Genomic DNA, 21883 nt, shown 5'->3' on the forward strand with positions numbered 1-21883 from the left:
TGCTGTGCTGTATCAGCTGATCTGAGATGACTGTCTTCTGAGCCCCCAAACTCCTTCCCCACACAGTACAGAAGAGCCCGACCTAGCCTCCACAGGCCAACACAGAACCTGTGCAGGGGTGCGGGCAGCGGTTAGGGCCATGAAGATGCTGCTCCTCTCACCCCCTGCTCTGAAATATGTGAAGAGAGAGGAAACCATGAAGAAGTGGCTGCAGGAAACCATACTAAACAGAGGAGAGGAAAAAAAAAAATCCACCTTTGGAAACTCAAGAATCGTAGCACTATCAGGAAACAGAATCACTAGAAAAACCCTTGATTATTGATATTATAAACACTAGTAGTAAGTCGTAACAAGAACACTTAAAACAATCAATCGTCTCTATGCAGGGTACAAGAAACCTAAAACGTTAGGACACAATCCAGCTTAAAATCTCATTTCAAGTCTGCCATTTAATACGGTAACATATCTTCAAGTGTAAATTAAGACATCTCACATCATTATCCTTCTACAAGGAAGACGTTTCTAAACAACCTATGGCCTTTAAATAATTTCCTTTCAGAATCATAACAAATTTATTATCGATCCATTATTAAATGCCACCATTTTTCTTAGTTTACCAACAAGGTATCTCTCACTGAAAAGGAGTTTACTCACCTGGAGAGTTTTCCAACAGCTGAATATGCCATAGACAGTAGCTTAGGGTCCTTGAAATTAAGAAAAAAAAAAAAAAAAAGAACAAAAAAGCAGACAGAACAAAAACACAGTAAACGGCAAAACCTTTTTGCTGCAATGAAATGCATTAATTTACTCCTTGTTAAACCTAGGTCTCACTGTGCCTAACTACATGATACCAGAATCTGAACAAAACAAATAAAAATGTCCAAACCCAGGATGCATCAGACTACTAAAAGAAAAAACAAAACAAAACCTTTCATCCCCCACTCACTCCAAAAGGAAAATGCAGAGGTCATACAATAGAAAAGTTTCTCTCCACTGATGCTAACTTCAGGATCCTTTCAATACTATGTAACCTGCAAATACCAAAATTCACCACCAACATACTAAGAAGACAGCTTAACTTATTAGAAAATTCATCACTGCCCAACAGACTAGGATCCACCCTCTCTCACCCCAAATTTCAGGATGCAGGAGAGCAATTGTCTAAAAATCTGCACTATAGTAAATTGCTTCTTCTCATATCTTTCACCTTAAAAAGTTAAAGGGATCACAGTATTTGGGTGAGTTAGTGAGGATTCCACTGGAGATACAGATAGACTTTTACATTGCTTTATGAAAATCAGGAGTCTGACATTACTCAGCACACAGCAGCACTTCTGTGAGCTGAAGTTTATACACTTCACAAAGGATTCACACATCTACATGGCCACTCTTATGGGCTCATCTGTTGGGAAGACATGCAGGTGTCATCTGGAGGTTAAGATAATTACAGCCCTGTAGATTATCTGGCCACTCTAATCTAGTCTCAAATATATAGTTTTCCCCCCCAAAACCCCAAAGCATTTTTATTTCTACCAGCCATCCAAAGCACTTATCTATGCCATAAAAATAATCTGAAAGGTTCCCAAGGCCTTAAGCACCATGCGAGCTCTGTTCACGCAACAGAAGACAGGAGAGTCAGGCCGAGGACTGCCCCAAAGCACAGCTGCACAACAAGTGAACAGTTGTCAATAATAATAATATCTACTAACATGCCTTCACTGTGCTAATCTATCTCATTTAATCTTCACCATAATCCAACGAAATACTATTAGCCTCATTCTTCTAATAAAGAACAGAGGTCGGAAGAATTTAAGTTACTCACGAAGGAACAAAGCTAGGGTTCAAACTCAATTCTAACTCCAAATGGCAAAATACTGGTAACTATACTACTGCAAACATGCATTCATATTTAGCTAAGACTTAGGAAATGAATATTAACTAGCGTTCTTAAAACTTTACCTTTCTTTTAGGCAATTCCCTTGAAATACTAGAAACGGTTAAGAGTGATACAGCAAGAAAAAACAGGATTTGAAAAACTACAATCCAAGGAATCCTCACCCCACTTAAGCTTAAGGAATCAAAAATTTACTGAATGCATGTTTTGACAGTTTTGAATCAATAAAATCTCAGTCTCTGAGAATTAACACTGTTTCTCAATATAAGCAAATCCAAATAGACCTATATGGAAATAAATCATAAAATAAAATCTAATTCTTTTCATTCCATTTTTGCAGTTTCTAAAATAAAATGTACCAGCTTTTTAAAATGTCACATAAAGAAATGATAAGACCACCTCAAGATCCATATCAATTTTTAATGCTTATTTCCCAAAAAAGGGGCAAAAGATGGTGGTAATTTCTGAAATTTGCACTACCTCAATTAAAAAATGTTAAGAAATGATGGAACAACAGCAAACTTTAACTGTATCAACATATAGACCAGGGAAGCTTATAACAGAATTTAAAAATTAAAATATTAACAAAAATTTTTTAAAAAACCAAGTCACTTACTTCTTTATATTCATTGATTAGCTTGGTGAGACCATTCAAAAGCATTGGACCTAATGGCTTAATCTTGATTTCTGGACAGCTTGTTAAAAAACAACACATACACAAAGCAAGATGTAAGAATCTCATAATTACGTATTATTTCAGATTATTACTTAAAATAGAGACATAACTGATATAAGTTTAAATAATCTATCAAAATGTGACATATTTTAAGGTAAGCAAACACACTGTCTTTCTAGGTAAGATACTCTTGCATCCCTTCATCACTCCAAACGGCTTAAAAACTTTACAAACAGTTCAAAAAACTTACGTTACACAAATGTGATGCACAAATTGCAGGGATAATGTTCTTAATTTTGAATTTGTATTTGTACCAAAGAGTCCATCATACACCACCTATGAAAACAGAACATCAAGAATACCAATTAAGAAGAACAGCAATTTATTATTTTCAAATACAACTGAGGATTCAACAGTAGGTCTTTTGTACTACACTTTGTTCTTTAAAATTAAAGCAGTTCTCTTTCACCAAGTATGTTAGCTCACGGCCGTAGGAAGCCAACAAGGAGCTTCAATTAACAGTCTGGGTAACAACCACAGTGGCTGATGGTTCAAGTCTGCGCTGTTTGCGGGGCTACCACCAGGAAGCAACACAGAGTTCATGCTGCAGTGGGCCACCACTCTCATGCAGAGAACACGTTTTCAAAATAAGTTCACATGTAATTAAGAAACCTAATACCTCCCAAATGATTTAATCTGCTGATGTCCGCGGCGTGACAGTGGTGGCCCACTGCAGCATGAACTGTGTTGCTTCCTAGTGGCAGCCCCACAAACAGCGCAGACTTGAACCATCAACCATTGTGGTTGTTATCCAGACTGTTTATTGAAGCTACTTGCTGGCTTCCTACAGCCATCAGCTAGAATACTTGTGTGAAAGAGAACTGCATTTATTTTGAAGAACAAAGTGTAATACAAAAGATCACAAACTGATCACATGGCCCACAGCCTTGTCTAACTCAATGAAATTATGAGCCATGCCATGTAGGGCCAGCCAAGACAGATGAGTCATGGTGGAGAGTTCTGACAAAATGTGGTTCACTGGAGAAGGGAATGACAAACCACTTCAGTATTCTTGCCTTGAGAACCCTAAACATTATGAAAAGGCAAAAAGACAGAATATTGGAAGATGAACTCCCCAGGTTGGTAGGTGCCCAATATGCTACTGGAGATCAGTGGAGAAATAACTCCAGAAAGAATGAAGAGACGGAGCCAAAGCAAAAACAACACCCAGCTGTGGATGTGACTGGTGATGGAAGTAAAGCTCAATGCTATAAAGAACAATACTGCATAGGAACCTGAAATGTTAGATCCATAAATCAAGGCAAATCGGAAGTGGTCAAACAGGACACGGCAAGAGAGAGCATCGACATTTTAGCAATCAGTGAGCTAAAATGGACTGGAATAAGTGAATTTAACTCAGATGACCATTATATCTACCACTATGGACAGGAATCCCTTAGAAGAAATGGAGTAGCCCTCATAGTCAACTAGAGAGTCTGAAATGCAGTACTTGGATGCAATCTCAAATACGAGAGAATGATCTCCATTCATTTCCAAGGCAAACCATTCAATATCACAATAATCCAAGTCTATGCCCCAACCAGTAATGGTGAAGAAGCTGAAGTTGAATGGTTCTAGGAAGACCTACTAGACCTTCTAGAACTAACACCCAAAAAAGATGTCCTTTTCATTATAGGTGACTGGGATGCAAAAGTAGGAAGTCAAGAGATGCCTGAAGTAACAAGTAAATTTGGCCCCGGAGTACAGGGCAAAGGCTAAAAGAGTTTTGCCAAGAAAACGTACTAGTCATAGCAAACACCCTCTTCCAACAACACAAGAGAAGACTCTATGGACATCACCAGATGGTCAATACCAAAATCAGACTGATTATATTCTTTGCAGCCGAAGATGGAGAAGCTCTACACAGTCAGCAAAAATAAGAGGGAGCTGACTGTGACTCAGATCATGAACTCCTTATTGCCAAATTCAGACTTAAACTGAAGAGTAGGGAAAACCAGTAGACCATTCAGGTATGATCTAAATCAAATCCCTTATGATTATACAGTGTAAGTGAGAAATAGATTCAAGGGATTAGATCTGATAGACAGAGTGCCTGAAGAACTGTGGACAGAAGTTTGTGACACTGTACAGGATGCAGTGATCAAGACCATCCCCAAGAAAGAAATGCAAAAAGGCTAAATGGCTGTCTGAGGAGGCCTTACAAATAGCTGTGAAAAGACAAGACACAAAAGGCAAAGGAGAAAAAGAAAGATATACCCATTTGAAGGCAGAGTTCCAAAGAATAGCAAGGAGCGATAAGAAAGCCTTCCTCAACGATCAATGAAAAGAAATAGAGGAAAACAATAGAATGGGAAAGACTAGAGACCTCTTCAAGAAAATTAGAGATACCAAGGGAACATTTCAGGCAAAAATGGGCACAATAAAGGACAAAAATGGTAGGGACCTAACAGAAGCAGAAGATATTAAGAAGAGGTGGCAAGAATACACAGAAGAACTATACAAAAAGATCTTCATGACCCAGATGATCACGATGGTGTGATCACTCACCCAGAGCCAGACATCCTGGAATGTGAAGTCAAGTGGGCCTTAGGAAGCATCACTATGAACAAAGCTAGTGGAGGTGATGGAATTCCAGTTGAGCTATTTCAAATCCTGAAAGATGATGCTGCGAAAGTGCTGCACTCAACATACCAGCAAATTTGGAAAACTCAGCAGTGGTCACAGGACTGGAAAAGGTCAATTTTCTTTCCAATCCCAAAGAAAGACAATGCCAAGGAATGCTCAAACTACCGCACAATTGCACTCATCTCACACGCTAGCAAAGTAATGCTCAAAGTTTTCCAAGCCAGGCTTCCAACAATACATGAACCGTGAAATTACAGATGTTCAAGCTGGATTTAGAAAAGGCAAAGAATCAGAGATCAAATTGCTAACATCTGTTGGATCATCGAAAAAGCAAGAGAATTCCAGAAAAACATCTACTTCTGCTTTACGGACTACACCAAAGCCTTTGACTGTGTGGATCACAACAAACTGGAAAATTCTTCAAGAGATGGGAATACCAGAACACTAGACCTGCCTCCTGAGAACTCTGTATGCAGATCAAGAAGCAATAGTTAGAACTAGACATGGAATAATAGGCTGGTTCTAAACTGGGAAAGGAGTACATCAAGGCTGTATATTGTCATCCTGCTTATTTACCTTCTATGCAGAGTACATCATGCGAAATGCTGCGCTGGATGAAGCACAAGCTGGTTCAAGATTTTTGGAAGAAATATCAATAACCTCACATATGCAGATGACACCACTCTTACGGTAGAAAGCGAAGAACTAAAGAGCCTCTCAATGAAAGTGAAAGAGGAGAGTAAAAAATTTGGCCTAAAACTCAATTTAGAAAACTAAAATTATGGCATCCAGTCCCATCACTTCATGGCAAATAGATGGGGAAACAATGGAAACAGTTAGAGACTTTATTTTTGGGGTCTCCAAAATCACTGGAGATGGTGACTGCAGCCATAAGGACACTTGCTCCTTGGAAGGAAAGTTATGACCAACCAAGACAGCATATTAAAAAGCAGAGACATCACTTTGCCAACAAAGATCCGTCTAGTCAAAGCTATGGTTTTTCCAGTGATCATGTATGGATGTGAAAGTTGGACTAGAAAGAAAGCTGAGCACCAAAGAACTGATGCTTTTGAACTGTGATGTTGGAGAAGACTCCTGAGAGTCCCTTGGACTGCAAGGAGATCCAACCAGTCCATCCTAAAGGAGATCAGTCCTAAATATTCATTGGAAGGACTGATGCTGAAGCTGAAACTCCAATACTTTGGCCACCAGATGCAAAGAACTAACTCTTTTGAAGAGACCCTTGATGCTGGGAAAGATTGAAGGCGGGAGGAGAAGGGGACAACAGAGGATGAGATGGTTGGATGGCATCACTGACTCGAGTTTGAGCTAGCTCTGGGAGCTGGTGATGGACAGGGAAGCCTGGCGTGCTGCAGTCCATGGGCTCACAAAGAGTCGGACACTACTGAGCAACTGAACTGAACTAAGTGTACACCTACAAGAGGTCTATGAATATTCCACCACATAATTCTAGCTGCTTATTATATAATGTAGCATTACTATCACCACCATTTCTGAACCAAAATTATTAAGCCACTATCAGGAAAAACAGTGCCTAATTAGCAAAACGGAAGAAGCTCTGTGATTATTTTATGTTTATGGAAACACAGAACACAGTATTTGAACTCAGTCAAGGGCTTCCCTATAGCTCAGATGGTAAAGAATCTGCCTGCAATGCAGAAGACCCAGGTTCGATCCCTGGGTCAGGAAGATCGCTTGGAGAAGGAAACAGCAACCCAGTCCAGTATTCTTGCCTGGAGAATTCCATGGACAGAGGAGCCTGGTGGGCTACAGTCCAGGGGGTCGCAAAGAGTTAGACACGACTGAGTGACTAACACTACTCCTACTAAATATTGGAGAGCAGATACTGGGAATAAAAGTTGTATCACCTAGAAGGAGGAAGTAGAACAAATAAGCCTTAAGAAGGAGAGATATGAAGACGGAAGTTAGGAAGAGGAAGCAGCCACTTAAATAAGTCTTAAGAGGGAGAGACGTGAAGACAGAAGTCAATGTCCACCATGCACATACAGTGAGCAAGACTAGTGTGTGCTTACTTTGGGACTGAAAGGGAAGACAGGCAGGAAATAAGAACATTTTAGATAGGAGGGGGCACACTAGAGAAAATCCTGAAACCGGAGTAGATGTTTACCAGGCTACAGGGGGAGGGGCCCTACAACAGGAGCCAAGAAACAGAGCCACGAAAACAGCACACTTAGGAGCAATGATCTTTGCTGCTACGTGAGGTGCAGGGCAAGGGGCGCTGAGATACGAGACCAGGCGGGAAGTAACTGCTGCCTTTCCACCATTTACTGAGGATTTTCTCACTGCATGAGCACTAGCAGCATGCTCTAAATCTTCCATCAGCTAGCCCACTCACGTCTTTACAACACTGCTATGAGGTATCTGCTATCATTACACCCATTCTACACATTTTTTTAAAAAGTTTAAAGAAGAACAGGGAAAAAACCCTAAGGTTTATTTAAGATGAAAAGTTGTATCTGTTACTGTTTATAGTCACTAAGTCATGTCTGACTCTTTGTAACCCGAAGGATGTAGCCAGCCAGGCTCCTCTATCCATGGGATTTCTCAGGCAAGAACACTGGAACGGGTTGCCGTTTCCTTCTCCAAGGGATCTTCCCAACCCAGGAATCGAACCCGCCTCTCCTACATTGGTAGGTGGGTTCTTTACCACTGAGCCACCAGGGAAGCCCTATTTAAGATCAAAAGCAAGTAACTAATGACAAAATCATGCTCAAATAAATTGTCTCTAGAGCTGGACTTGTCATCACTTGGATGAAAGGCAAGGACTTTTGCAGAGGGGCTCATATCCCATACTAACAGAGTACAAAGATTTCCAAGTGCAAAAATAACTCTGGTGGCAACACAGAAAACAGACTGTCTGTGGGCAAGACGGGGCAACAAGGAAGACAACGGTGACAAGCAAAACAAGAAGTGACAATCTCCACTGACGCCAGCACCTGCCCTAGGGAGATGAAGATACTGAGGCAGCAGAGCTCAGAGGCTGTGGCCACTGCCTACGTGTGGGGCTCCAACCACAGATGACTCATCATTCCACTTCAGTGAACAAGTTTCTGCTGCTACCATTTCTGGAAAAACACCACTCAGAAAAGAACTAGTTTGAAAGGGATTATTATCACCATACATTCAGAGTGCATGGTAACCATATAGAGTACATATTCTATAATCAAAAAATTTTAATATTTTTTTATGTGGACCATTTTTTAAAAGTCTTTACTGATTTTGTTACAATACTGCTTCTGTTTATGTTTTGGTTTTTTGGCTCCAAGGCACGTGGGATCTCAGCTCCCCGACCAAGGATGGAACCCGCACCCCCTGTACTGGAAAACAAAGTCTTAACCACTGGACCACCAGGGAAACCTCTATAATAAAGATTTTTAAGTATTTTCTATAGCTAAACTTGAGAGAGAAAAAAAGAATCTCATTAATCTTGTTACACACATCAACCTACCTCCTGAATATTCATTAATGCAGTTTGTTCTCTAGTTACATAGACATAAAAGTTGTAAACAGGTCGTATTTCTCTCGAAAAAAATCAGTTACCTGAATGTTAGCTGGGAACGTTTCGGCAGCTTGTCTAGAACGCAGAAGGTGGGGGACAATCTTTAACTTCACCCTTGTGCTGACTGGGTCCCTTTTCAGCTCTGGCTTCAGAACAGCTCCCTGTTGAAAACATTATAATTCAGCCCTTCAAAATTATTATCAATTGAAAAAAATCATGAGAGATCATCTAAATTAATGGTCTCTAAAACTTCTGTTTCAAGATCCCTTTATACTCTTAAAAACTACTGAAGCTTCCAAATATCTTTCTTTTATACTGGAATGTCTATGCATGTTTACGATATTAGAAATTAAAACTGAAAAAATTTTAAGTACTTATTCACTTAAAAATAGTATTAAACCCATGATATATTTTCATAAATAAACATACTTTTAAGAAAAATTAAAAACTACATTTTTCAAAACAAAAAGCTGCACTGAGAGAGTTGTACTGTTTTTCTGTAAATCTCTTCACTATCCACTTTCACAGAAGAAAGCTGGATTCCTGTATCTTTTCCAGCATTTAATCTGTTGTGATATGTTATTTTCGTTTAAGTATATTAAAAAAAATAAAACCAGCTTCACACAGATATGTGACTGGAAAAATGGTGATGATTTTATTAGGTTTTTCAGGTAATTACAGATATTCTTAATTACAGATATTCTAAATACAGATACCACCCACAAACGTCCACAAACTTGATATATAATAGTTTCTTAAAGGTTGCCATGTAGATTTGAAAATGTATCAATGGAACCTCTGCATACTCTGTTATGGTATACTAAATTCCACTACTCTATTAATATTAAATGGCTCCCTTACCCTTGTATGCTTCTGTAACAACACTGGTCATTTGGAAAATATTGGCTCACTGAGTTACGCAAATATTTCATTATAAAACACCCCCCCAGACACAAATCACATGTTAATATCATGACCAATCTTATCAGAAAACTCTGTAAATACTGACAAGCTGTCATGCTCAACACAATAAATACAAATTTCCCAAAATTCTAACTTTTGCTTAAAAGCGCAACTTTCACCACTGCCAACAGAGCTTGTTAACTGTTTTTCTTGAAACCTCATTTTTTTTCATTTTAAAAGAGAAAATTCATGCCAAATACGCATCTTAATAACCAGAGTTTGTCTCTCTACTCTTAATATAAAATAATTTTTTCTGTTTCATCAAGGATATTTGTAAGCTGAGTTTTATTCCCTCTTTCCTTTTTAACCAAGAGTGCTGACAGTGAGGAACAGAATGATTCCTAATAATTATTTAGTGACACAGCTCTGATTCATGCTAAGGTCCCAGCAGTGACATGCATCACTGCTTTTGCACCATCAGTGCAAAATTCAACACAGGAAAAAAAAAAAAAGGAAAAAACTGTCTTGGCTTTGTGAACCTCTAAAAGACCCTCTGTGACCCATGGACCACACTCTGAGAACCAATGACCTAGTTCAACCTCTTCATTTTCTACATGAAGAACATGATGCCCAGAAAAGTTGTGCAATTAGCCAGATCTCTCCTCTCCAAGACATTTATGTGCATCCATTCAGGAGGAGAATCAGGGTGGGGTGAGAATTCCCAACTCACTGTTCTTTCTGCTACATCGTACACAACTGTTTCTTCTTGGTAGGGTGGGAGAGGCTTGTGTCACAGCTTGAGGGATCTCAGTTTACTAATCAGGGATCACACCCCTGCCCCCTGCAGTGGAAGCAGGGAGTCTTAACCACTGGACAGCCAGGGAAGTCCCTATCACACTCAATTTACTCTAACAGGAGTTAATACGATTTTTAAAACAACTATTTATGGTTTAGAAAGCAAACAAATAATTTTGTATGTCTAGGTTTAGACTTGGAATACTTCTAAACACAGTGAACTAAAAAGGACTTATGTTATTAAGCAATATCTTACTTTGAAAATTCAGAAGACCCCACCCACTGTCCTAGATTCTAGACCAGGAGTCAACAAACTATAGCCCATGGGCCAAATCCAGCCTATTATCTGTCTTGGTAAGGTCTGTGAGTTAAAAGAAGTTTTTACATTTTCAAACAATTTTTTAAAAATCAAAGCAATATTCTGTAAAATTGTATTTCACAAATAGTAAGAAATTCACATTTCAATATCAATAAAGTCTTACTGGAACATGGCCATGCTCATTCAGTTATGTTCTATGGCCACTTTCATGTTATGGCAGAACTGAGTAGCCGCAGCCTCACAACTGTAAAGCCATTAAAGTCTAAAATAGCTACAGAAAATGTTTACTGAGGCCTAAGCTAGGGCAGCTGAATGGAAAACACCACGTCAGGTAAACTAAGCTCCTTCAGGAGATGTTGATCTCCCTACACTGGGACGATCTAAAACTAGTACTTCCTATAGCGTATGTTTAGGCTAAATCACAATAACCTGGAGAAAATGTTCACGTATCACCATGTCAATAAAATGCTTTTATGATGATGTAAGAATAAACCAAAACAACCTACCTCTTTTGTTTTCAGTGGTATATCTCCAAGGTATACCTTGTACATCTTATTAACGATGGCAGGATTATTCCAGTCAATCAAGCTACAGAAAGTTTCAACAAAGCTTGTTAAAATTATTATTTTTCTCTCCCACTTCAATAATTTCAAAATATCATAACCTCAATACATTACTAAAGAAAACTGTTATAAATACACAAATGAAGAGAAGACCATTGACACTGCAGAAGAGAAGGAAAGCGATTAATTTCTATCAAAGTTAGTTTTCAAACAGAAAAAAAAAGTCCCTTATCCCACCATGATTGACTGTAACATAGATCATTGTAGCCAATGGCCCGATTTGGTACCACTCAAGAAATCTGGACTGTATTCCGCTCTCAGGGTCAATGACACAGAAAAGGTCCAACATAGCAGTCACACTTCAGCTCAGTGCAGTCGCTCAGTCGTGTCCGACTCTTTGTGACCCCATGAACCGCCACGCTACCCTTGTTCCAAGAGCCCTGAGGCACGGTTCTTCTACTTAGCCACTTGGAAATTCAAAAGTGATATGGAAAGTGACCCCAAAAACCACATTTTACCATTAAAGCCACCACCCTAGGAAGCCTGCAGCCCATGGCATTTCCCAAATTCTGTGTCAGTCCCCTCCAGCATCCCCCTCTTACCTCCCAGCACACACTTGCAGTCTTAACACCTAATTCTACAGAGCAGTCTTGCTGCCATTTAGTCGTTAAGACTTATTCCTAATTGGGCCCCACAATAAGGTGACTTGGAACACTACTCCCCAACCTTCTGGGCACCAGGCACTGATTTTGTGGAAGACAGTTTTTCCACAGACCATGCGTCGGCAGAGGGAAGGATGGTTTGGGAGTGATTCAAGTGCAATACATTTATTGTGCAGTTTATTTCTAATCTAATGCCACTGCTGATCTGAGAGCAGGTACTGGTCCATGGTGTGGCGGCTGGGGACCCCTGACTTAGAAACATAATGTGACTGGTGATGTACACCCACCCTCTGCAGCAGCCCCCCGCCAGTCATTCTATAAACTGAGTAATAATGCAATTCTGTATTTCACTTGAAATATTAAGATTTAACCACACTATCTTGTCTCTTTTGACCTTGATTCTGCTTTCAAACTAGGTTGTATCTGTGCAATGTAAGTTACCACGGTGCTTAGACTGTTTTCCTGATCCATCTCTTCTTTCATCTCTTATCAAACTACCTCATTCTGATATCCACAATTCTACTATCCTCAAAGACAGTCTACAATCCTACTTATATTTACCTATATCTTTCCTCAGCTGATTTCTACTATTACTTGAGTTCCACTTTTGTTTCTCATCTATAAATACTTCAAGTTTACAGATTTTTTTTTTTAAGTTTACACATTTTTGACAAAACACACACACTTTGGTAAAACAAACAAAAAAGCCTAGCAATGGTTAACTAATAAGGATAACTTTCACTATTTCTTCTACTTTCCCTCTTGTCACCTTTCTAGCTTTACTTTTCTGATTACACACTTAAGAAAATTCAAAAATTATTAATATAGAGAATATAATTCCTTATACTCTGCCCCCTAACCCTCTCTATTTCTTTTCAATAACCACTAACTTTGGTATATCTTTTTCTAGACTTCTTTCCTATGCACATAAAATAGCTAGATGGATATGGCAGGTAGATAGAAACAGATCAATATAGAGAAGGATCGCTTGAAGAGATACTTTGGGATTTCTATTTAGCAAAATGGGATATCTACATATTGTTCTCAACTCACTTTTTACCTCTTAACAATATTACGCTATTTTTTTTTGGAAAATACACTTGTTTTAATGAACAAAACCAAAACTAATTAGAATACTTCAGCACCACATTTATATCTCCAACAATCCAATCTATTGCATGGTGTAAAGAATGCAGCCAGTCCAAACACAATGAAATTTTGAAGGAAGCTTTTTTTGGAAAACAGTTTGGAGGGTCCTCAAAAGAAAAAAAAAAAAAGACTTGCCAGTGGGACCTGGCAATCCCACTCCTGCGTATACATCCTGATGAAGCAATAATACAAAAAGATACACGCATGCCTATGTTCAGAGCAGCATTGTTCACAGTAGCCAAGACATGAAGACATGGACACAATCTAAACGTCCATCAACAGATGAATGGATAAAGAAGATGTGGCACATATATACAATGGAATATTACTCAGCTACAGAAAAGAATGAAATAATGCCATTTGCAGCAACGTGGATGGGCCTAGAGAGATTATCATATTGACTGAAGTAAGACAGAAAGAGAAAGACAAATACCACATGATATATCGCTTGTATGTGGAATCTAAATATGACACAAATGAACTTATCTATGAAACAGTCACAGATACAGAGAAGACTTGCAGTTGCCAAGGGGGAGGAGGGAGGAAGAACTGGGAGTTTGGGATAAGCAGATGCAATTATACACAGGATGGATAAACAACGAGGTCCTACTGCATAGCATGGGGAATTATATTCAGTGTCCCATGAAAAACCATAATGGTAAGGAATATGACAAAGAATATATGTATAACTGAGTCACTTAGCAGTACAGCAGAAAATAAACACAACACTATAATCAACTATACTTAAATTTTTAAAATATAAATACATAAAACTATTATATATAGAAAGGATAAATAGCAAGGTCCTACTGTATGGTACAGTGAACTATCAAATATCTTGTAGTCAACCATAATGGAAAAGAATATAAAAAAGTATATATATGTGTGTATATATAAAATATATTTTATATTTTTATAAAGACTGTAAGATATATATATATAATTGAATCACTTTGCTGTATAGCGGAAATTAACATAACACTGTAAATCAACTATACTTGAATAAAATTTTTGAAAAGGTTTTTTGACACTTCAAAACCAAATAAATTTCTTGAAGGAGATACCAGAAAGACACAGTCATAGCAGCATGAAAGAATTTTAGACTTGGTGGGGAATGTTAAGTACAATCTGGTCCAAATTTCTCATTTTACAGAGTCCAAGGCCTAGTGAGGTTAAGTGAGCCTTCCAAATTCAGACAATCAGCCAGAGGCAGGACCAGAATTAATTCCATTCCCAACCACCACCACACAGACACAGCTCATTTATATTTTAACAAGCAAACTAAGACACAATAAAGTTAATTTCATTATCCTGTGACACCTACTTACATTTCTTTGGAGAGGGAAAACTATGATATATACCTTTATAAACTTTCATCATCTTACCCACATTCCATGGTCTTTTTATTACATTAAACATTAAATTCAAAAATGAAGTATTCCATAATCTGATTTCTTTTAACAAAGTATCTTCAATTTTTCATGTATTTTCCAGTCTTTGCACATGTCATTTATTAAAAATCAGTACATATATCATATTATGTGTTATTCATTTGCCATTATGTTGGGGCAACTTGCATGTTGCTGTATTATTTTTATAATTATTTGGGAAGATAATAATACCTATATAGATATAATACTCTATTCAGGTCACATACTTAATTTCACTATTTACCTACTCTAGAAATCTGATTTTGTTTCCTTTTTTAACAATTATAGGAAATAATACAATCAATGAATCTGTAACATTTTTCTAAATATAATATTTCTCTTCTTTTGAATGATTCTCTTAGGATAAAGACCCAGAAGATTCAGATAAAAAAAGACTCATAAATATTTTTATGATTCATTACCTACTACAAACTGCTTTCCAAAAATTATTTCAACTTACCGTGTCAATCAACAGGTTATAAGCATAGCAGTTTCAACAGAGACTTAAATGGAGTAATCAACTGTTACACAATTTTATTTACCAGCTGGCACACTACTGTTTTATTGTGCATGATCTGATTTCTTATCTACAATTTTTTCCATGAGTCTATTTATTATACGTATTTTCTCCAGTGTATATTAAGACCTATTCAGTATTTCTTTTCACAGGACCTGATTTTCATATTAACCATAATACCTACATATCCTTTATTAAAAGCCATCTCAAAGAATTTTAGAGGAAGAATCAAAAATGAGTAACTTTTGGGTTTTGACATTTCTCTTAACATTAGTTCTTTAACCTAAACAAAGGTCTCAGTTCTTATGGTAATTCTCCTTATCCATTCCAATTTTAAACTGCTTCTCCAAACAGCTTTTCCTCTTTGCCTTATATAGAATTCTGCTCCTCAGCAAACTGTCTTTCATACAAATTAGGTATATTTCACAATCTCATAAATTGAATGCCTCATTACGCAAAAGCTGGAAAGAACATGTGCTGAGCAAGCTTTTAGAAATCTAGCATCTTTCAATTTTTAAAGTTTAAAGGGGGAAGGAGCTTACCTTTGCTTGCTTTTCAGCTCCAGGTCTGCTGCGGTGGCTACGCTGTGGCGCGTGTCACTAGAAGCGATCACCAGGTGGAGAACAGCTTCGACCTCAGGCACCTGCTCAGCTTCTATGAATTTCACTATACCCAACTTGCACTGTGGATAAACGAAGGGAAGGAAACACAGCGATGAGAGAGACAAAGACCACCACCCTGAAGTATCTGTTTAACATATTACTATGGTCATAAGCCAAAGACTAACAGGGCAGTAGCCACTCCTATTTAGCCTTACACTGTGCCAGGGACCATACTAAACCATATATATTCAGGATTTCATTTAAACCTCACAATCTATGAAATGAGTATCATTATACCCATTTTTTTGATATAAAAACTGAGGCAAGGCTGAAAAGATTAAGACATTTAATAAATGATAAAGGCACAATCCAAACCCAAGTCTCTCAGACTCCAAGGCCACTATGATACAAAGCCTTCCTATTTGGGTGAAAACCCTCTCTAGAATGATGAAGCCTTGAACTGAAATCCAAATCTGGAGCCTCTGGGTAGAGTGTGGTACCTCAGGAGTGAAGTACTCCATGGATTCTTGTGACCGTTCAAAAAGAAATAACACTCACAGTCTATGGAGTTCTATTCTACTGCTAACATACTAACTCTGCCCTCTATATTCTTACATACTGAAAATAACATGATTTCAAACATATGCCAGAATTTCAAATGTAAATAAAATTCTAATCAAACAGTATTCAACCTAACTGGCTAAAATGAAGCACAGACCGAAGAAGAGATTCTTAGATTCTGCTAAGAACTTCATGCAACATGAAGCAGCTATGAATTTCACTACAAATGACTGCACTTAGGATAAACACACCTGAAAAATGAACTGTTACCTTTAAAATCAGTTACATAATAGCTCTCTGTATATGAAATAGGACCGATAAAGTTTACAATTATTAATACTGAATGACAAAGGATGCAACTTTAAAAGGCAGACAAACAGACCATAAAAATGCCTGCCTCCCCTCTGTGTGTTCAATACAACTGACTTGCAACAAGAGCTACAACAGAGAAGATGCAAGCATTTACTGCAGCTGAGAGTGTCACTACATAAAGATTCACAGAAAAAGTGTTCAAGGGAAACTGAGAACAATACTCATGTCTAGGAATGGGAGACTAGTTTAAAACATATTATGTGATTTATGCATTATTTGATACAGACATTTAAAAAGACATTATTTTAAAACCTGACATATTGTTTAAAAAATGAAGGTCAAACAGTATACAACATATATAAAAATGTAATGTGTAAAATTACGTTTGTGTACACACACATGTATGTAGAGTAGGTGAAAGGTGAATGACAAACTAGGGTGGTGGTATTCCAAGTAATTTTTAATTTCCTGTTACAATGTTCTATATTATTTGAGTATTTACACTATCACTAACACTATCATGTGAAAAAAAAAGCTGTTTTATCTGAAAGAAAAAATGTAAAAAACAAAAGGGATATTTAAAAATTAGAGGAAAACAGCTTTCATCCTTGAAACCAAACTCTTCAAGGCTCGACCAAGAAATGGACAAAAGGCAATAATGACCAATGTAAGATTACCATTTAATGTTAACAGTGATTTGCCAGCACTGAGAGCTTTAGCGCTCAGACAGACCTAGATGCAAAGCCTCCTACTAGGACTGAGACTGTGGTGAATCTCCAAACTCAGTTCTTTTTATAAAATGGAGCCAATAATTTCTATGCCTTGTCAGTTCTGCTGTGAGGATTAAATGAGATCATGTATTCAAAGTACTCAGTATAGTGCCTGTCACATAGATCACACTTAAAAAGGAGCTTCTGCTAGTATCTACCTTTCTTTCTTTCTTACATCACAGTTTAAGAAAAAAGATCTATAAAATATGAAGATTTAATCTATCACATAGAACCTTTGCTGAACAAATCATTCTATAAATTTGTGAGTGGCAAGAATGCCCACTTGAATTCTTCCCTTTCCTGGGAACACTATTTTGATCAGTGATCACTTACATTGCCAGAAAGAAAAGGACCAAATCATTTAGACTGCCATGGAGAGATAAAGGAAGGATTGGAAGACTAACCCATGTTGCTTGAATTCCAAAATAATTACATACTGATCTCATCTGTTCTTCCCTGAGGTGCCTGATGACACAGACACAGTGAGGCACCTTCTCTGTAGAGCACCAGTCTTTTTTAAAAGCTGCTCAGAGAACATCTGTGTCCTGTTTAAATCCAGAATAAAATTCTTAATGCCAATTTTTCAATTCCCAGGAAGAAATATAAAAGGGCGTCATGCTTTTTCCCCCACATGGTCACTTGTTCCTCACTTTACACAAAACGTACAGCCCTAAAAAGCTGAATAACATAAGATAGATTGTATTTTAACTGCACCAAAGCAGCTAAACATTAAACCTATAATTAAAAACTAAAATGAAAGAAGTTAAAGACATTCAATCTGTAAGTGGGCTGTATTTTATACGTGAAATATGGAAGCAACATTTGAAAAACTGAAGAGTTCTTCCCACTCCTCCCTCTCCCTGGGGCTTTAACCAATAAATGACATGATGATGTGAGCACATTATATCAATCACTCCTCTCAAATGTATTTCATTAGACAGCCTGAATAACTGGATTCTCTGACACATGCTTCCATGGACTGACTTCACAGGGGCCAGTGTGCAGGGTTAAGCTCCATATGAACACACAGTGTGTGATACCTGTTCCAACTGTTCAGGTGTCCAAGGGTTATCTCCAATAACTCGTTTAGCTGCATAAAAGCTCATTCCTGGGGGAGGCTGTGGTATTCCAGAACCTCCCCCACTATTTGAAGAAGAACCCTGTGCTGAAGATGAATTTTGGCGACTCTGGGATTCATTTAACACATATCTGGAAAGGAAATGGGAATTTAACCCCTCTATAAAAACACATACAAACATATGCATATGTAATACATTCAATTACATACTTTCCTCCCACAGAATTTTGTTGAAGAATAAACACTTGAAATTAAAATTTCATCATAAAGGAGAATTTTAAAGATAGGTATCTTTAAAAGGTATCTACATCCTCAGCAAATTAACCATTAGAGTGTATCTGCTCAATATGACTACAAATGAACTGTGACAGTTACCAATAATGAATATAAGCATTCTGTTCACTCTCAATCCATAAATTATTATTTTAAAATTCACTATGAACCCACTAGATTTTGTTGACTGCAATGGAAGTTAAAAAAAAGCTATTGTTTTATACCCAAAGTAGAGAATAATTTTATATTCATTCCCATTTCTGCTCAATTCTACTTAAACTTCTTGTATCTCTCCATCAGAAAACCCAATGAAACCTCCAAACCACTTACCACACAAGCATATAATGTCCCCAAAATGAAAAAATTCAAAAGGACCCAAAGAAGAAAAATCATAATAAGGACCAGCTTTTTCCATTATATGTTCAAGGCATACAGCTTCACAGATATTTATTGATTTATCATCTTATTTCATTTTTAGCTTCTATAGATTAAAATTAAGATTCCTGGTAAATTCATTTTGAACCAATTAAACTGGTTAAACATTTAAACCTATTAAACATTTCTCATTTATAAAATGAAAATTTTGATATAAATAATGATTCAAGTCCATTTGAAATCTAAAATTCTAAGCTGACAAATTCCCAGACTTGATATTAAAATATCCGTTATAATAAAAATTAAACACTAGGAGCCTAACAGCATAGTAAACTATTCTACATTACTATATATTATATTCATTTCATTCCTAAATTCATCTAATTTTTTAAAAACTTGTTGAAGAACCACTTTAATATCTGTATATAAACAATGCAAATTCTCACTGGGAAGAAAAATGTGAGGGACCACTGGCTTGGGTACATTGTGTGCCTAAGTTAAATTTGGACTTTGAAGTTAAATTACCAAAGCCATCATCACCTGCCAATTCTGGCTGCCTCCTGATTTAACGACTGTAAAAGGAGATTTTTGTTTATTTCTAAGTTATAGCAAGACTGGCAGTGCACAGGAAGTAAACCAATCAATTACTGAATAGCTAATACTGTACAGACTGTCATCCCAAACACCAGGGAGAGGAGCAACAGGAGGTGTAAGACCGAGTGTCTGCCGACTGGAGCAAGCTGAGAAATAACACAACACACGCAGCAGCAGAGGATGTTACCAGATGACAAAGAAAGTGCAGGGAAATAAGAGACGATGTGACACAAGTTCCACGGGAGCTTCCCTGGCGGCTCAGCTGGTAGAGAACACGCCTGCCAATGCAGGAGACACAAGAGATGTGGGTTTGATCCCTGGGCTGGGAAGATTCCCTGGAGAGGAAATGGCAACCCGCTCCAGTATTCTTGCCTGTAAAACTCCAGGGACTGAAGAGCCTGGTGGGCTACAGTCCATGGGGTCACAAAGAGTCAGACACAACTGATCACACGCATTACAGAGGTAGTGGAAGGTCCAGAAAATAAAGCCGCCAAATCAGGAGGGTAGGAGGAGAACAAATGGGAGAGGAGAGAAAGTACAGCGTCAACTCTCTTGTGGCCGAGGGAGGAACAGACGATGGGGAGCCCCACATGCCAGGCTCACGGTGTAGATTACCGAAGAAGCACAATGGAAGCCGTATTTTAGAAAAGTATCTCTGGCAGCAGGACAACCTAGAAAATGAGCAGCCTGGAAGCAAATCACCATGTGGGCACTATACCAGGAACCTGAGCCGGAGCAAACAGCTCCTGACTTCAAAGAGCTCCCAGTCTAGCAGGAGAGAGGGACATGTCAACACCGCATTAGGAACTCCAGTGGCACCAGAGATGGTGCTCAGTGTGATGCGGACAAGGACGAGGGTCCTGGGCAAGGGGCAAGGGGCTTACGTCCGAGACAACAGAGCTGACGTCTAAGCTCCTCTCTGAGGCTGTTTCAAAGTGACTTTTTTGGCTGTCGTTTCTCAATGTTGTCTTTCTTTCTTTCTTCCTTTCTTTTGTGGTGGGGAGGCATTCTAAGCAGAGGGAACTGTATGTTCTTAAAACAAAGACAGGCCATGAAATGCACAAGTACATGTAATGACTAGAAAATATCAGCCCAAGGATTTTAAGGTGTAATCTGGTAAGATCTGCGTTTGAAAAATCAGGAAACTGCGGCAGTGTAGAAGAAGAGCAGCTGGTGAGAAAGACGTGAAAAGAGGTTAAAAGAGCCAGAACTAGAAGGTAGCAATGGGAATGATTCCGGGGCACATGGAGGCGGTGATAGGGGTTTTATGGAATTGACATGGAAGCAACCAGGAAGAGAAAGCTGGAGGCAACTTATAATTGTATGCCTACATGGCTAAGAGAATCATCATAGCACTGATGTAATTAAAGGAGAGAAACTACGTTTACTGGGAAAGATTGATTTCATCGTGGATGGGTCAAGTCTGAAAGCACCAAAGCAGCTCCAGGCCGTTAAGATCAGTAAGCAATGGGGCTGGAGTTTAGGAGAGGTCAGGGCTGCACCAAAGTGAATCTGAGACACACTCAGTTTCACGTGAAAGTTGAATCACTGAAAAGAGTACTGGACTCTACACAGTAAAAGCAGTCAAGAACAAGGTCACTTGTTTTGTTTTGCTTTACTTACCCATAAGGCATCAAAAGGACATCTAGCATGAAGTCCAAAAGCAGCTGCACAGTCTTTGGTTTCTCAGCAAGATTAAACGGAGAAGCTGATTTTGATGATTCAACAGGGTATTTCATGTGAAAAAGGGTTGGTATTAAAAGATGCATTAAGCTGAAAAAACAATTACATTTATTGCAACTATTTAAAAATAAGGGTTTTTTATACATGCAAATAACAGACAAAACAACAAAAAGTCACATGACAAAAAATAGCAATCATAGCAAGGACCATTCATCTTCAAAATTACTCATTTACAAAGTCTAGGGACTGGCCTAGATTTCATTCTTATTTCTTTCTTATTGAAAGCTCAGTATATTGAGTGATAAGTGACATTTTAGCCAACGTGACTCATCACAAAAACACCCTGAGAAAAATGTATATAATATGAGCTCAATATTAGTATCTATTACCACAAGAGATTTAATATGAAACCTTAGGTAAAGTTCAACTGACAACATGTCCTGTCAATCATTGTTTTCCCTTTTCATGTTTAATTAAAAATAAAGTCATTCTAAAGCTAAAGAAATTAAACATCAATCATGTCAATATTTGGAATATAAT

At 37.9% G+C, this 21883-nt stretch overlaps 1 protein-coding gene across 4 annotated transcripts in view; it reads right to left on the reverse strand.

Moving 5' to 3' along the window:
* Positions 1-21883, reverse strand: part of ECPAS (Ecm29 proteasome adaptor and scaffold) — a 107539-nt gene that overhangs the window by 49057 nt on the left and 36599 nt on the right. For all 4 annotated transcript variants that reach the window (XM_043452898.1, XM_043452900.1, XM_043452897.1 and 1 more), the window contains 8 exons: positions 21284-21433; positions 18381-18549; positions 15638-15777; positions 11281-11362; positions 8799-8918; positions 2821-2906; positions 2511-2589; positions 655-704 (listed from right to left, as the gene is read on the reverse strand). In XM_043452898.1, the coding sequence (XP_043308833.1) occupies positions 655-704; positions 2511-2589; positions 2821-2906; positions 8799-8918; positions 11281-11362; positions 15638-15777; positions 18381-18549; positions 21284-21433 (876 nt within the window). The remainder of the gene's footprint in view (positions 1-654; positions 705-2510; positions 2590-2820; positions 2907-8798; positions 8919-11280; positions 11363-15637; positions 15778-18380; positions 18550-21283; positions 21434-21883) is intronic.

Source organism: Cervus canadensis, chromosome 30, assembly GCF_019320065.1.
Source record: "Cervus canadensis isolate Bull #8, Minnesota chromosome 30, ASM1932006v1, whole genome shotgun sequence".
Taxonomy (NCBI): domain Eukaryota; kingdom Metazoa; phylum Chordata; class Mammalia; order Artiodactyla; family Cervidae; genus Cervus; species Cervus canadensis.